This window comes from Triplophysa rosa, linkage group LG14 (assembly GCF_024868665.1).
Source record: "Triplophysa rosa linkage group LG14, Trosa_1v2, whole genome shotgun sequence".
In the NCBI taxonomy this organism is placed as follows: domain Eukaryota; kingdom Metazoa; phylum Chordata; class Actinopteri; order Cypriniformes; family Nemacheilidae; genus Triplophysa; species Triplophysa rosa.
In genome coordinates this window covers 21,120,144-21,132,983 of record NC_079903.1, presented here as the reverse complement: position 1 = coordinate 21,132,983, position 12,840 = coordinate 21,120,144, and the positions used below count along the sequence as shown (strand labels likewise).

At 40.2% G+C, this 12,840-nt stretch overlaps 2 protein-coding genes across 3 annotated transcripts in view; one reads left to right on the top strand and one right to left on the bottom strand.

Moving 5' to 3' along the window:
• kirrel3l (kirre like nephrin family adhesion molecule 3, like) overlaps positions 1–4,809 on the top strand; it is a 39,203-nt gene extending 34,394 nt beyond the window's left edge. For both annotated transcript variants that reach the window (XM_057351176.1, XM_057351177.1), the window contains exons 11-15: positions 118–316; positions 1,770–1,877; positions 2,079–2,188; positions 2,338–2,427; positions 2,640–4,809. In XM_057351176.1, coding sequence (XP_057207159.1) covers positions 118–316; positions 1,770–1,877; positions 2,079–2,188; positions 2,338–2,427; positions 2,640–3,131 — 999 coding nt within the window. In that variant the 3' untranslated portion in view covers positions 3,132–4,809. The remainder of the gene's footprint in view (positions 1–117; positions 317–1,769; positions 1,878–2,078; positions 2,189–2,337; positions 2,428–2,639) is intronic.
• Positions 4,810–7,658: 2,849 nt separating this feature from the next.
• Positions 7,659–12,840, bottom strand: part of st14 (ST14 transmembrane serine protease matriptase) — a 29,534-nt gene continuing 24,352 nt past the window's right edge. Inside the window, exons 17-19 of the mRNA XM_057351507.1 lie at positions 12,298–12,572; positions 11,895–12,031; positions 7,659–8,957 (exon numbers count right to left, since the gene is read on the bottom strand). Of these exons, the coding sequence (XP_057207490.1) occupies positions 8,796–8,957; positions 11,895–12,031; positions 12,298–12,572 (574 nt within the window). The 3' untranslated portion in view covers positions 7,659–8,795. The remainder of the gene's footprint in view (positions 8,958–11,894; positions 12,032–12,297; positions 12,573–12,840) is intronic.

Genomic DNA, 12,840 nt, shown 5'->3' with positions numbered 1-12,840 from the left:
ACTCCACATAGTATGAAATATTTTTCATGGTCCAATTGCGAAGGATGCTGAATGTTTCGAGAGAGAGTGTGTTTAAGACTAACTTAACGCCTTTATATCTGTCTCTTCTTCTCGTAGGTCTGGACCTTTGGGGACATGATGTTGTCATCTGGTTCTTCTGGTCGTTTCTCAGTGCAGACGGTAAACAGTGACCATGGAGTCATCTCCTCGCTTATCCTCTCCGAGACTTTCGCCCAAGATTTCCAACTTAAATACAACTGCACCGCATGGAACAGATTTGGTACCGGCACTGCACTGGTCACTCTGGAAGAGGAAGGTATGGGTTCGGACACACCTATTATTTTGTATTTAAATTCTTTAGTTTTGTAAGAAATGCATATACTGTATAGGCACTATTTATATTTGTCTACAAAACTCATTTTTAGCATTTAAGCGTAAGCCTTCAGATCAACAAATCTTAAAAAGTTTGGTATTGAAAAAGACTGGTAATGAAGATCAGCGAGTGTTTGGGAAATTTGAAGTTCAGTTTCAAGAGTCAAACTGTAGGAAAGAGCACGTAATAACTAAAAGAAAAGTGAGGAAAGTGGCAAGTTTTAGATTTGACTACGTGCCAAGCTCTGTTTGGCACCCTCATTTTAATCACAGAAGGATGGATGATTTCAAAACACTGACAGCAAGTTGTCGGGTCTGTCCACCTTTGGAGTCTTTGGCTTTTATCTAAGATTAGTGATGGCTCGCTATAATCCAGTTTGAGTCAGCTCCATGCAGGAATCACATCTCAAAACACCCTGCTACCCTGTGCTCATCTTAATTATCCACCAGCGAATCAATATCATTTAATCAAGAGATGGTCCACTTAATGAATACATTCGTTCCATAACAACGGTATAGATTTTGAGCCCGAATGAATTAAATCAACATCCAACGAATGTGACGTTTCGTTGGCCGTTTCATTTCGTATGCACGGCGCACCGTCTTAAATTTGCTTAAATAAGACTAAGAGCGCGGTCGACGGCTCGACCCTTTGTACTTGGAGACACCAAAAATAAGGTCTTCGCCAGCAATTTGCATCAAGGCAGCAGAGCCAAGTCTCTGGAGAGGCAGACAGTGCTATCTCCTGGAATCTCTAATTAGATTACTGTCGGCTGCCTCTCCGCATGTCAGGCCTGGTTACCCCTCTTCCACCAGAGATTAGAGACAATAGAAGGGTCCAATGATGCCACTGCATATCACGCTAGATTAATTTCTATATGTGCCGCTTCAGTTTGAATGCAGTATAGCAGGGCAGGGGAATACAGCTTCATGTAGAACGCATTGACAGGCGGAGAGCTTTTCCCGAATCGTCCGGAGAGCCGACGTGCCTATGATGAAACGACAATGAAATAATCTCTACGGGTAAATTTGACTAAAAACTGTCAAGAACATGTCCAGGTCATATTTTTTTTACCCTCAAATCAAAAGGATAAAGAAATTATGAATGAACCCTATTTTTTAGAACCATTAAGATTTCATGGCTTGTGACATGTTCATGACAATCAAGCCCATTTCTCCCGATTCTCAGTAGTTTTTTTCATAAAAGATCAAAAAAATCTTCCTGTGATTCTCCTCTAAAGATGATCACGCCAGTGTGTGCTATTGGTATAAAAAACAAATCTCCTTGTTTTTGGCTCATGGTTTTTGGCGATGACGTGAAATACATCTAGAAATATGGACAGTCTGAGCTTTCTAGAAGTGATTCAGTTCACTCACTCTCTCTTCTTCTCCCGCAGAGGCTCTTCCCCTGCTTATCATCATTGGAGCATCCGTGGGAGGAGGCTGCGTCTTCATCGTTTGTGTCATTACCTTGGTTTCCATCTGCTGCCGCCACACTGCTAAAGGTGAGGTTATAGGTCAGATGTCAACTTTGATCCTTTCCTCGAAAACATGAAACCGTAGAAAAATCAAACAGACTAACTAGACAGAGGGTAATTATGAGGGAACCTCTTTGCCTAGAGCAGCATTGACCTTTTCACCTCTCTGGAAATCTTCTCACCGCTCACCTCATTAATCTCCATCCGCTGCTCTTTTTCTCCACCCAGGCAAAAAGGGCACACGTCTGTCTAAGAGTGACATCCGTGTACAAATCGTGCACAGCGATCACATCGCAGCTCGTGGAAATGATGACGAAGAGGACGTGAAGGAGCCTATGGTGAGCTGCTCTTTCAAGACCATGCAATTTACGATTTGCTGTTAAGACAGAAGGCAGTGATGGATTTTTTTACATGACACCGTTCAACTTAAAATGTAAAATGTGGTTTGAAATGAATCACTAAGGTCAAATCTCGGTACCCGTTTCAGGCGCCAAATAGCAGCGAGTCTCCAGGAACATCTCGCACGGAGCACAGTGACCTGCTGGAGGAAGAAGATGATGAGAGATCAGATGTCAAGGTATTACATTTCACAAAGCACGACTCGGTTAATCTAATAAAATCAAAAGGTTTTACGTTGTTTTCAAAGATTTGACGAAACTACGGTACTTAATAACGCTTGCTGATCTTCCATTTGTATTACACCACAAGCTTGGATCACAGCAATGACTGGTCAATTGCTAGCATATAGTTTTACACAAATTTGACAAAGTTCTTTTCCTCATTTCTCAGGACCCCACCAACGGCTATTACAACGTGCGGGCCCACGATGACCGCAACATCCCCAGAACCGGTTTCTCCGAATACGCGCCAAATTCTCGGCCGGTCTACACTCCTTCTCAGCTCCCCTCGCCGAGCCCCTTGTATGGCCAGCACTCCACTCAGCCTCGGATGTATGACTTCTCCCAGCGTTATAACACGACCCCGGCCCCACGCACCACCTATGAGCAACAGCAGCCGCAACAACCCCAACAGCAGCAAACTCCCACTGTCTACCCCCAGGAGCCGCTCTACGCTGGCTCCGCCTACCTGCCTGCCACCTACGGCCGCGCCTTCACTAGCTACGTCAAGCCCGCCTCCTACGAGAAGGTTGACGCGTATGAGCATTCAGACGAGGCTAGCAAAGTTTCCAGCTCTTCCCGCTTTTCGTACGCATCTTCACAGGTGTCGCAGCAGTCCGATTACGGGCGGCCTTCGCAGCAACGCATGCAGACTCACGTGTGATAGGCTCCCTAAAAGACCCGCCGTGGGTCTGGCATGATCAACGACGCAAGGACTTAGATCAGACATTCTTCTGAATTGGATTCAGGAGGGATTAAGCAAATATCCGATTGAGAGGCAGTAATGCACTGAGATTTGAGAAACGCGGTCTTTGCTTTTCTTGCTGTCGAAGGGCAACTTGATGATGTGCCACTCAAGCTTGAAGAGTCACCTGATTGTTCAAGCTGCTAATGTGAATTTCTTCGTCCAAATGCTGAACTTCAGGAGAAATTAACACTGTCCTTCGATTCTTCTGTGTGACACTTTGTTTTTTCGTAAAAAATGTTCTAGCACTGACAATTCCAGACCCTGGAAAGGGCCGTGCTGTGAGAGAAAGGAACGGCTCTCCTGGGCGAACCTTCATGACACTACGCTAAAACAATCAAAATATTCATGAAGTACAAAATGTAAAAAATACATGTGTTTGTTGGCATGCTGATGGAATTGTAAGCACATTTGTGTATCAATGACAACAGGTCTTGCCTACATAACGTGGCTCAAAGGTCAATCCACGAAGCAGGGGAGCTAAAGGAAGTCGAGCACATGCGCTCTCGCTATTTTTCCAGAAGCTCCATCTTCAGTCTGCACTGCTTTCGGGCTCTCGGGTGAGTATCTATGTGATGCCTCAATAGACCAGTGCAGGAAACTGGAATTGGAATACTTTTCTTATGGACAAAACCATAAGATGCTTTTCTGTCTGTTTAATGGAAATGATTGGCCAACCCCCAAAGAAGATATTTAGAAATTTCGAGGTGTGGACTTTTTTAAGCTATACTCTCAAGGATTTGTTGCAGAGTACAGTTCAGAGTGCAGCCCATTTTGGGACTTTTGGTTTCTTAAATGAAGCCATGCAAACCTGAATTACCACATGGCCTTGCGGTGTGCAGTAATACTGTTGTAATGTTCCTCACGTGACCACTGTATGTTATTTAAGACAGAGTGTGCCAAGGTGATTGTTTTGATGACATTGGTGCCACCGTCAGGTAGCACGAACATGTTTACATAGATATAAAAAAGATAAACGAACTTGCAAGTGAAATGCAGTACTATCTATATCCACTTAGAGCCACTCCGACGACTGTAAAAATTGTTGGGAAATTCACTCCTGTCTGTTGCATGCAGATGTGTGTATGTGAACGTATTCAGCATCTCTTCTCATCTGTTTGTTCCTTGTGTAAGAAAACCGCTTACTGCACCCTAATTCAATTCGATTTTGGATACCTGGACATGCAGGTTTCCATACTGCCATTTTCCTTTGAGCCTGAATGGTCGGCTCCGTTTTGGAAAAATGAAAAAAGTCAAATGAAGTGTATGATAGGTGAAACAAAACACTGCTTGTCTTTATTTTTATATTTTATATAAGCCTTAATGTACAGCGTGTCAGCTGCTCTATTGTAAAGTACCTTTATATTATAAACGCATATATCTATATCTTTGAGTTGACTTTATTTGGTTCGCCTTGATGTTTACCACATATGTTACTTATCAGTTTCGGAGAGCCAGAAGTGAGGTGTTACACAACTAATTGACTTTTTATTTCTTCTGTTTCTTTTTTTAATAATGTTTCAATAATTTTATTTGCTAAAAATGAGCTATTGTTGCTTGTAACTTTGTACACATATTTATATTTAAATAAAACCATTTCAAATAATATCTGCTTTGACTGGAGTGGGTTTGACACACATCAAATGGGGCTGTCAAATGGCATGAGGGAATGAGGACGAACAATACCGGGGCTGTACGAGTTGATGAATACATAAATTAGCAGTGATGCCTATGTTGATTCTCCTTTTCCCGCGGCGACAGCGAGTTTTTTTATAAAGACGGATGAGATTCCCAAAGCCCCCGCTGTCTGCGCATCAAACACGGCAGGCATGCACGGCCCGTCTCTCTCAAAGCACCGTAATATATTGCACTGACGAGGCGGGTGCTGTATGACAACATTATCGTGTCATGTCATCCGGTCTCTCAAGTTTCATCAAGTCAGGAGACGAGCTGGAGATGTTCAGGACATAAACACGTACTCAGCATCTACAGGACAAGCCGGATTTTTTATTTTTATGCACACAATAATAATCTTTTACATTGTAGTCCATTTATTTTTTTATATTTGCCATGTTTGTGTGCTGCTGCGCATTCCTCTGTGTGTAATAAGCAGAATGTATGAGCACTATAGGTGCATAATGCGCTCTTTAAATAACCAAAACATATCGCGCCATTGACTTTATACCTTAGACTCGGCTCAGGATGGGAAAATGAGAACTGCGTCGGGCTGAAACTAGCAAAAACACTTTCACAGCGCCTTGCGCTGCATTGCGCCGGGTGTACAATAGGGCCCATGGACTTCTAACGGTTGTAGACACTTGGGAGGTAGAAGAAACTAACTAGAAAAAACTAAGGAAACTAAGGAATAAAGACACTAATAAATAAAGTAAAAGTATTTGTCTATTATAATTTATTGTTAAATATTGCATTTGCAAATACGTTTTTACTTTTTATAGGCTTACCACAATCTGTAAACAGTCAGTAATTTAATGAAGTGAAATTTTTGTGCAATTTACATTTGTGCAAATTTGTGCATATTGTGATGGGGAATGCTATTCTGACAACTGAGAAGGTTACTGTCACATAAGGTTTCCCTTTTGTTTAAATGGAGAAAAAATCTCACAAAAGCAGGTCTTGAACCAAGAACCTCCGAGTCAGTAGAAAAAATCAGTCAATTGCTCTGCAACTACAGCCCTCATGAGGGTTTGTTGGGATTTAGACCTAGTTGTCTCTCAGTTTCAAGGGGGAACGGTTTCTGACACCTGATAACTTTCTGTCAGATACCGTTCCCCCTGCTGACTTTTAATCCCAAAATGAGAGTGTTCTGAGATTTTCAGACTTTATCTCTACACTTGTGCAAATGCTTTAATATTGTGATAGGGAAAAGTATTCATACAACTAGGAATAAGGTTCCATAAGGTTCCCCTGTGTTAAAAACAATGGCAACTTTATTTATAAAGCGCTTTTTACAATTTTCATTATTACAAAGCAGCTGTACATGAAACATATTGACTATAAGCAAAACATTAAAGTTAAGCAAGTAAAAACAAAAAAGTGAACACACAAAGAAAACAGACACGCACACAGATTCATAAACACCCACATGCATAAAACACAAGTCCACACGCACAGAGCACAAAATACACACGCACTGAAACACACAAGCACATACACGCACGCACGCGCGCGCGCACACACACGCACACACGCACGCACGCACGCAGAACCAAAATAAAGATTTTTTTATTACACACCACAGAAAAAAATGGCAGGTGCGACCCTGCGTGAGAAAATGGATGTGTGGGAAAAGATTCAATTGTGTGAGTCTCACGGCGAATGTGTGAGAGCTGGCAGCCCTGGGTAAACACGGGCATAAGCGCCGATTTATGTTTTTTCTGCATGTTGCTTATCGTCAAAATGATCAAAAACCTCTAAGCCATGCACGCCAAGAGGAACACGACTTTAATGTAAACATTTTAAGTATAAGCAATGCGACTTAACATACTTTACCGCTAAGTAATGCGACTTAACATACTTTACCGCTCTACAGTTGTGTTAGTAAAACACAAAAGTAATTCAACAACGGTGTTACAAATATTAACAACATCACTACGGCGATTTTACATTTATAAGCTTACGTTTCTTCTCTCACCTGAACGAGCTTAAAGCCAAACCATGAAATCAACGGTTCTGCGTGATTTGCATACATTTAAATATTCACATGTCACTTAAGACGCGGCCACAAGTATAAAAATACATGGACAATGAAGTAAAACAAAACCAGGGCTGTACTGACCTGATATGTGTAATAAATCCCTTACATGATATAAGGTGTTTTGAAGAGACAAAACTGGAAAAGAGTGAAGGATTATGTTCGCAAGATTTCTATATTTACACACCACTGGTCATGCTAGTTGCTCCATTTAGTAGTAAGTAATGCTGACCTTTGGTTGCCAGAATAACAAATTAGCCTACGCACCATAAGAATTTATATAAAAAGTTAAACACCAATAAAGTTCATAAAAGGTTGAGTTGAACTGGTAATTAGTCCTACAATGCAATACTCTCTCCATTTTATTTTATTCAAAACAATGTTTACTCTGTGATGTACCTACATCTCTTTTATTGGTGTTAGGTTAAAACGCCTACATTCACATTTATAACAAACGCATGCATGGGATTCTCAGTCACATCATCCGAACGAAGCAGATTTATGCATCTTCTGCCCTGGATTCATTTTCCATTAATGCTTACATAGATCACTAATTGATGCGCAAATAATAATTGAAGAAAAAAATAATTTTGGTTTGTGTCACATCCAGGCTGATTTGATATACAGCTACAGTCTAATCGCTCTCTGGAAAATAACATTACATGGAAATTAGCTCAAGCGTTGTCCTCTGGCACAAGGATAAAAAAACGCAATAAGCAAAAAGATGACAAATGTAAAATCTGCATGTACTTTATTGCAAAGAAAACATTGTAACATCGTAAACACATTAAAACGTTTGCACAGTGTTACAAAAAGACCAACACGCATTTAATCTTCTAAATGAACAGAAATGTATTTACAAACATAAGTCACCCAAAACATTTTCACTCAAATGCAGCCATACACAATCATTACATAAATCATGATGCTAAAACATCTCAATTGCATAAACAACATCTACAACTTGACAGCTCTTAAAATACAGCGTATGCCTTTCATACCGCCCAGTAAATTTAGTCAATACACTACAAAGCAATCTCACGAAGCAAGTGGACTTTCCATTGAAAAGGATTTTTCCACATCTAAGAGGAAATGGCAGTATAGATTCCTCAATACATTTGGCCTTCTTTGACGGAGAGACATCCTGCTAGGTAGCTTCAGGCAACAGCTTTGGCTTTGATTGGCTGGAACGTTAACATGCAGCAGAAGTGACTGACCTACGTTGGCCCTGGTTGTATTGGCAAATGGATGATGGAAACATCCCATTTTTACCTAATCCGCCATTTCAGAGTTTCTGCACTGAGGTCCCAAGATCACACAGATGTAAGAAAAAAGGTCAACACGGGTGGGATGCTTACAGAGATTTCTAGATTGCAAAGAAGCTTTTCACCCTTAGAAGAAAGAAAAGGCTTAGGACTGGAGCTGGTTCCGACGTCAGCGATCGAGACGAGCCATAGTTTATAAGAAAAGGCACAATATATTTGGCAAATGTAAAACAGTCTTTAAAACAATACAATTCACAAAAATAACAGCATGATCTCCAAAAGTGGTGGCACGGATTTACTGTTGAAGACTGACAACAAATGGAAAGCGGTGACCTTATTAAATGACATCACGATTTATCATCTACGCTGTAGTGTATATATACACAAGAATGATACATGTACCAGTATAAAAAATGAGTCTAGACTATTTTGACTGAGTTCTACCTTAGAGACATACATCCGCGCAGTGATTGAAGTCTGTTAGTGTCTTGTAGCTTTGAGATTTTGGCCAAAGGTGTTTGCACGGGAATCATGTACCATACATATTCAAGCTGTTGGAACGTTTCAGTTTTTCTGCATTGGTCGTCATTGCAGTTCCACCGTCCGCTATATTGACGTGATATCACGGATCCAGTCTCGCAGTTTGGTGACCCGTGTGTAGACCCCAGGCTTGTTTCTTTGAGCACATCCCTCTCCCCAGCTCACGATCCCAGCCTGGAACCATTTGCCAGCTTCGGATCGACATGCTAGAGGACCGCCCGAGTCTCCCTACAGAGACAAAATAGAGGAATGGAGAGAAAATCTGTCAAAAATGATGCGAGAGGAAAAGGAGAGTGTGTGTGTGCACGTGTGAAGCAACTGAAGACGTTATAATTATGATCGTGATCAGTCATCATTTATTAGTTTGTACCTCTAATTTAAGCTGCTTATTTACTGTGTCGTTTCATTCCATTACCATTATTCCTGAATGATTTGTTTTGTGTGTAATGCAATTCGCCTCTTAATTACTTTGCCAATATTGCAATGTAAACAGACGTGGCAATAAAGCATATTTGAATTGCGAGGTGCGAAGAGGAGGAGGGAGACAAAACGATCCGAGGGAATGGAAGAATAGTAGCTAGGATGAAGAAAATGGAGCAAAGCTCAAAGAAAAGCTCTCCGTCTATCACAGCGCAGAAAGAATCCAAAAGACCTGGGGCCGGATTCACAAAACATTCTTAAGAAGAAAATTCGGTAACACTTCAGTAAAGGGGGCAATTCTCACTATTAACTAGTTGTTATTAGCATGCCTATTATTGGCATATTGGCTGTTTATTAGTACTTATAAAGCACATATTCTTCATGACCATACTCTACATCTCTAAACCTACCCAATACCTAAACCTAACAACTACCGTACTAACTATTAATAGGCAACAAGTTAAGAGTTTATTGGGGAAAAGGTCGTAGTTAATGGTTTGGTAATAGCGAGAATTGCCCCCTATACTGAAGTGTGACTAAAAATTCTTCTTAACTGCCATGTTTTTTCTTACATTCTAATTTAAGAAAAAAGTTCGGAATGTTACGTATTCCCGAAAAAAAAACTTCTTAAGACGATTCTTAAAAATGTTCTCAAGATTGATCTTAGGAAAAAATTGAGAAGAATCCAAATCCAAAGTCGTAAATATCATCTTAAAATTACGACAGCCTCACGGTTGTCTTAAATCTCAAAAGGTAAGATGTTTAATACATATATTTGGTTGTTTCACATGTGACGTGTATTGTTTTGAGCCAGAATCATAATTTTGACGTTTACTTGCCATTAAGGAATATTTATTTTGATATAATAATGATAAGGTCCAGCTCCCTCACTTTAGCTTTCATTACTAAGTGCTTTTGACATTATTCTGGGACAAAGTGACTCGAAACGGAGAAGGTCAGAAGTATTATGCCGTAGTAAAACACAAAAAGTATTATAATAAGTATATTTTTGCTAATGCTAATATACTGTATATATAGGCTATACAAGAATGCGATGTGCTTGTTACACACATAAAGTTTATTGTATAGATAAACATATACAGTTCAAACACGAGCAAGCGAGTGTAATCATGTTATTTTATTCTTGCGACAAAAATTAAGAAGTTCTTAAGAAAACATTTGCGAACATTTGAAGAAACGTTTGAGAATCGCACTTACACACATTCTTACGAACTTCCTATAATTTATCTTAAGAACAATCTTATATTTTGTCTTTAGAACAGTTTCGTGAATCCGGCCCCAGGACCCCGTGTGAGAGAAAAACGCACTGCAAAGATTACACGCAAAACAAGCGAGATGCACAAAGCGTTCAGAAGAGAAAAACTAGATGAATAACAAGTAAGATAGAAGTAGAAATTATGGAAATCAGCTCATTTAAATATCAGGAAACAAGGTAGAATAATGAATCTTCTCCACTATGAGTCTGTACGCACGCTGCAGGAAGACAACAACATTACTGGAGCGCTCTGACAGCATTATGCTCATGTCATATTTGTACTGTAGCGGTTTCTGAATGAATGAGATTTCTTGCCTTGACAATGCATCTAAATGGCTATTAAACCACCTTGAATTCATTAACATTGAATAAATGTCGAAGTTCTTATGTACTGGAGATATAAAGAGTTTAAATGAGAGAGGAGATGGAGGAGGTCTGGTTTTGTTAAATGTTTAGAAATGCAAATTTTGGAACACAAAAAATCATGCGCATCATTTACTGTTTATTGTAACGCTTTCAGTTCATAACCGTGTAAACAGATGATTGATTCAAGCCAATTATTCCAGAGAATATGGATCTTCATTTCTTTATTTTTGGCTGTAAAATAACTCATTCGGCATGGGCCTTACCACATTGGATGGTTACCGGCTAGCTGTGAGCGTGCATCAGTTGTACACTTGTTATCGCGGTGCATCATGGGATCGAATGAGTGTGTTTTTATATTACTGCTGTCCTTCTGATGCCTCATATCTCGTGATTTAAATGTTTTGCCATGAATCATTATTATTAGTCACCCTTTGTTTGTCACTGGGTTTTGCAAATGTCTAGTGTTTAGTTTAAAAGTATCATGTTTTTTTTTTCCATTTCCTGAAAAACTGTGAATCTGGGGCCGGATTCACAAAACATTCTTAAGAAGAAAATTCTTCTTAACTTCCATATTGTTTCTTCAATTCGAATTGAAGAAAAAGTTAGGGAAAAAACCCATCTAAAGGTAGTTCTTAAATATTTTTCTCAAGATTAATTTACGAAGCATATGTCATTAGATTCTTATGAAAATATTCAAGAAACATTCTTATGAAATTCCTATAAGAACAATCTTATATTTTGGCTTAAGAACAAAGGTTCTTGGGTTTCGGAGGGACAGCGACGATATGTTACAAGTCAGGAAAAGACTGTTTTCCAGTGCTCCGTTCCCGTTTTCGGCATGAATCCTTTTTCGCCAGGTTGCATAAAATGTCAATTTACTTCTGTACATTCAAATCCTTTAAAGATTCACAGCAGGAGTAAATCAAGAATGTCAATGACAAATGTTGAGGCAGACGGACGTAAAAATCACATTCACATTAAACTCCTTTTGCAAAAATACATCTTAATTATTCCCACATACCAAAGTGGCCCAAATAATTACTGAAAACGTGACTTTTCCCAACGTCATCCAAAAAACAGTTGTCGTTTGTTTGTTTTATTACCTGACAAGCGTCCACGCCTCCACCGAGGTAGCCACTGCACATCATCCTTGAGGTCACCTGACCTTCGGTCACCATGTTGCATATTGTATCGTTAATAACCTTTACATCTGCTTTCTGCAGTATCTGTGCAGCACTCCCTATAACACAACCACAAACAAAGAAATGAATCCTGAAACAAGAAAGATTAGCTGTACTCATTATGCATCAGCGTGCTCGAGACATTGCTCTGACAAGTTATGCGGTTCCACATCCAAAACAAAATCTGCCTTGTGCTACAGGTGACATTGAGCCAAAGGATTGATGAATGTCAAACTTCACAGCGAAAATGAGACGATAATTCAAAAGATAGCTCAAGGAAAGAGGAATGGCAGAGGGCAGCCCTCAGGCGCACAAGCTGTCTCACCTCCCTCTCGGAGCGTTCCCCAGCCCGTAACGAAGCAGGAGCTGCCAGCCGAGAAAACGTGAGAGGGTGCCGGCAGGCAGATGGGATGCACGGTGTTGGTGAAGTTCAACGGCTGACTCAGTTCCAGCAGCGAGATGTCATAATCGTAGCTCATGGGGTCGTAGTTCGGATGGGTGATGATGGTCTTTAGAGTACGCTCCTGGACAGCGGAGCGGTCGGGGTTGTGCTGGTCTCGCAGACCGCTGAACGTCCGCCAGTTAGACGTCTCTTTGTGGCTGTTGAGGCATAGTGAGATTTCAATCTTAAGTGATGATTATATTTTCAAGCCAACATGAAACCATGTCCACAATAGGAATAGTTTTCTGTAATAATTTATTCAGAACCTGAATGTGACTCTTTCTTCGGTGAAACACAAAAGAAGATATTTTGAGAATTGTCTCGGTGGTTTTGTGTCCGTACAATGGAAGTCAAGGGGGACCAACATTCTTCAAAATATCTTCTTTTGTGTTCTGCAAAAGAAAGAAACTCGTACGGGTTTGGAAT